The following is a 4332-nucleotide window of genomic DNA, read 5'->3' as shown; positions in this document are numbered from 1 at the left end:
AATTAACAGGAAAAAAGGGGTGAGGAGAAAAAGAGAGTACAACGTAATAGAGGGTGAAAAAAATAATATCGATATAAAAAATGATGATAATAAACAAGAGATACATATATATAACAGCAGATGCTGAAAGAGGAGCCAGTTTCTAGATTAATATCAATAAAATCAGCTGTCAGCCTATATATATATATATATATATATATATATATATATATATATATATATATATATATATATATATATGTATGTATGTATACAAGTAATGCTACTGTGACTACGTTTTGCGTAAAAGTTGAGTGTTATGTAGATAACGAAGTGGTATCTAAGAGTAATACTTGTTGCTTCGTTTGGTTCCAACATTGCTGTGTCTGAAAGAAAACAGATACGAGTGAGATGGAGAGAAAGAGAGGACTAGAGATAAGAAACAAGTAAGAGAAAGAGAGCACTACAGATGGGAGAGTGAAAGGAAAAGGGGAGGAAGAGGACTATAGTTGAGAAAGAGGCGAGAGAGGAGGAGCAAGGCAGTGAACTATAGTTGAGGGACAAGAGAGAAAGAAAGAGGAGTATAGTCGAAGAAGAGCGGGTTAAAGAAAGGGGAGAAAGAAACCTATGGTTTACGAAGAAGGAAGAGAGGGAGAGAGAAAGACAAATAAACGATAGTTGAGGAAGGAGCAAGAGAGAGAGGTAGAGAGAGATAGAAAGAGGAAGTAAAAAACAGAATATAGATGAAGATGAGGTGCAAGAGAAAAGAGAGAGAGAGAGAGAACTGTAATTGAAAGAGGGCTGAGAGAGAAAAAGGAAGAGACAGAGGAGTATAGTTGAAGAAGAAGCGCGAGAGAGCGAGAGAGATTATAGTTGAGGAGGAAGAAAGAGAAGAGAGAGAGAGAGAGAGAGTGGAGTTGAATAAGTGAGAAGGAGAGAGAAACTACTTGTTGATACAATAATTAAGCAGCCGTGAAAGAAGCACCTGCTTCTTTTGTTTTCCCTTTTTGCCCTCGTGCTGTTGACGTGTTTAAAATAGATATTTCGTAATTCACTCAGTTTGGCACTGTGTATGGGACAGATCTTGCCAGGTAAGAATTTCAAATCCACTTAGAAAATCACGGAAAAGAAGTACATAATTCTTTAGTTTTAATAATGATTTTTTTCTCCTCCCCCACCACATTTTTTTCTCTTACTTTCTCCTGCTTTTCGTTGCCACTTTTCCACCCAGCAAAATGTTTATACTAACTGTAACACCTGTACATTCTTCCCTCCAACAATTACGTAACCCCTGCTCTTTTCCTCGCTCTCTCTTCCTCTCTCCTCTCCTCATAGGTGTTTATTTTTGAAACATTCCACACGAAGCTTTGGTAATCCCGAAGTATAACGTACCGTTTTCACTTTCACAAAGTAGCTTTCCTTTCAGTCCTGCAAAGAAATGAATGAAACCAATAATAATTATTATTTTAAACGAACAAATATTATATTGTTATAACAATAATAATTTTAAACAAAGAGTAGAAGCATTATCTGCGTATAAGCCAATGCTCAATCACTGCCCATATCTATAATTTGCAGCAAATCAAAGTCTTTTTACATTATGGTATACCAGATTAGTGAAACGAATAAATAATTATCGAACACATTTTTAATAACTATAGCAAAAAAGAACTGCTAAATAGTTGATACTTCCCCTCCCCAAGCATAGTGAAAATTGTTTTTGCGAAAGAGAAACGGTACTCTAAACTCCAACATTACCGTAAGCTTTTTTTCCTTGCTACTCATTTTGTGTTTTTCGTAGCAAATACCAGTGTTTTTCTTGTATATCTTTTGTTTACTAGTCTGTTCTCTTTTCCTATTTATTCTCCACCGACCGTCCTTGGCGTCGGGGTATTTTGTATAATTTTATTGTTAATACTATTATTGTTGTTTCGCAAAAGAAAGGCGAAGAGAATATGCGCGTACGCGTGTGTGTGTAGGAGACAGAGAGAACATGCATATCTGAAAGAAATGCATAAATTATGCAATGAAAATACATCTTTGTACAAAGTACCAAAGTCTTAGTTCCAAAGCGTGCGCGTATACACGCGCATATATATTGTGCCTATATATGTATATTTGTGCATGCATATATATGTATCTACATGTAGGTACTTATTTGTATATATGTGCATATATATATACTTATATATATATATATGTATATGTATATTTGTATATATATATATGTATATTTGTATATATATATATGTATATGTATATTTGTATATATATATATGTATATGTATATTTGTGTATATATATATATGTATATATATATTTGTATATGCACATATATATGTGTGCATATATATGCATTTAAATGAAATGTTACTCCCGTTTTTGTATGTCTTAAAGGATTACAATAATTGTCAATGTTTTCGTGTATTTTCACCTGTCTTTTGTTTATATAAAAACTTGTTCATAAACATCTAACCATTTTTCACTATATATATATATATATATATATATATATATATATATATATATACGTGTTATATATATTCGCATATACCTTTACCTCATCAATATAAGTGAGTCATTTACGGTACATCTCCCACCCCTATTAAATGTAATTCCCAATTTTGTCATATTTTCAACGTTATTTCTTAGTCCCCATTATTCCAAATCTTTAGCAGTGATGAATGCGTAATTCTTCAACTTCACAAACATATTGAAACAGTTTCACAATCAGTATTCTTCACTCGGTTTTCAATCTTTATTCCACACCCCTCTAGATCATCACCGATGCAACAGTTAGTTTTATGGTCCAAGACTTTCGGACGTCACTAATTCCATCTTATTTTCTTCTTTTTTCAAATTCGTACTTTTTCTCAATTTTTAAAGCGACAAGGTCTGATAAGTGATTTGGCTGTTATTTTTAGCAGGCCGAACGACCATATAGAGGCTCCTTCTTCATTGACTCATTCCGAAGTGCTGTCGTTTAAGCCCTGGATCAGTCCTGATTGAACAGCCTTATGATCAAAGCCTTATGATTGAAGACGTTCTGGCTGTGACCAACCCGCTAATTTGTATATCAGGTCTACATTGTCCAAAATGTCCTTCCTCTTGTTTTCATGCGACGAGGGAGATTCGGCTACCATTTTTAGCAGACTGAGCGACCACATAGAGGCTCTCCGTCCAAAATGTATTTACTGCTCTTGTTTCGCCCCTAATCAGTCCTCACTGAACAGATCTATGGTCAAAGAGATTCCAGTTGTGACCATCTTGCTAATTCGCATGTCGGGATTACATTGTCCAAAGCTTCCAATAATAGGTTGTGCGATGAGGAAATTTGGCTGCTATTTCTTACTGACCAAGCGACCACTGGAGAGGCTTGCACAGCCAGTCTTCTAATATATTGCGTATGACAGAATGTCCATGGTATCGCCTACATAGTATCATACCTGTCATTTGTCATCTCACCTGGCGGCTGTTCGGCGTACTGGATATAACAACCAAATCTCCTTCAAATCACACTCGTCTTAACTAAAAATGGGATTCGTTAGACGAAGTAGTACCTGATATATATATGCATTAAAAAAAACTGGATGATCACATCTGGAACGCATTTCATTCAAAGTCTACTTGATCGAGGCTGACCTGGGGCTATTTAACAACACCAACACCAAGAATAGTCTTCGAGCCGGCCAACGAGGAAACCGCTACATGGTCGCTAGATCTGCTAGAAATAGTAACTAAATCTCAGTAAATTCACGCGTTTCATCGTATTACTACAGAGGGAAAGATGCATTCGTTAATGCAGCCCTAAGCGCTCTTAAAACACGAGATGGTCTCGGTTGGAACACCTCTGATTATAAGTTCTACTCGATCCAGGTTTACCTGTGGCTAAACTACAATAACCACATTGATTTTTTTTCTATTCTGGCAAAACAAAACGACAATCACTTTGGAGGGTCAAAGTTTGTTTATTCCACGATCGATTCCTGGCGATCGAATATTTCTTATGATTGGCTGAAATCGAAATGAAGATTCAATTGAGTTCAGTGTAACAATAACCGTCTGTTTAACTACTACTACTACTACTACTACTACTCGTGGAAGTTTGTCTGCATGCATGTCTGTATGACTGTCCGCCTATTTCTCCCCTCCATATTTATACACACACACACACACATATATATACACACACATTTATATACATATATGTACATACATATATATGTATGTATGTTTGTGTGTATGTATAGGCATATATGTGTATGTATATATATATAATGTATGTTTGAATGTGTATAGGTATATGTGTGTGTGTGTGTGTGTGTGTGTATATATATATATATATATATATAT

The 4332-nt window shown here is 35.2% G+C and overlaps 1 protein-coding gene across 2 annotated transcripts in view; it reads left to right on the top strand.

The window, feature by feature from the left end:
- Positions 1–745: 745 nt before the first annotated feature.
- Positions 746–4332, top strand: part of LOC106875048 (dual specificity protein phosphatase 3) — a 92747-nt gene continuing 89160 nt past the window's right edge. The window contains exon 1 of one of the 2 annotated variants that reach the window (XM_014923010.2): positions 746–1070. In XM_014923010.2, coding sequence (XP_014778496.1) covers positions 1052–1070 — 19 coding nt within the window. In that variant the 5' untranslated portion in view covers positions 746–1051. The remainder of the gene's footprint in view (positions 1071–4332) is intronic. The other variant, XM_014923009.2, reaches the window with a different exon arrangement.

Source organism: Octopus bimaculoides, chromosome 4, assembly GCF_001194135.2.
Source record: "Octopus bimaculoides isolate UCB-OBI-ISO-001 chromosome 4, ASM119413v2, whole genome shotgun sequence".
Lineage (NCBI taxonomy): Eukaryota > Metazoa > Mollusca > Cephalopoda > Octopoda > Octopodidae > Octopus > Octopus bimaculoides.
The sequence above is the reverse complement of the archived record's forward strand: the minus strand, read 5'-3'. Positions and strand labels throughout refer to the sequence as shown.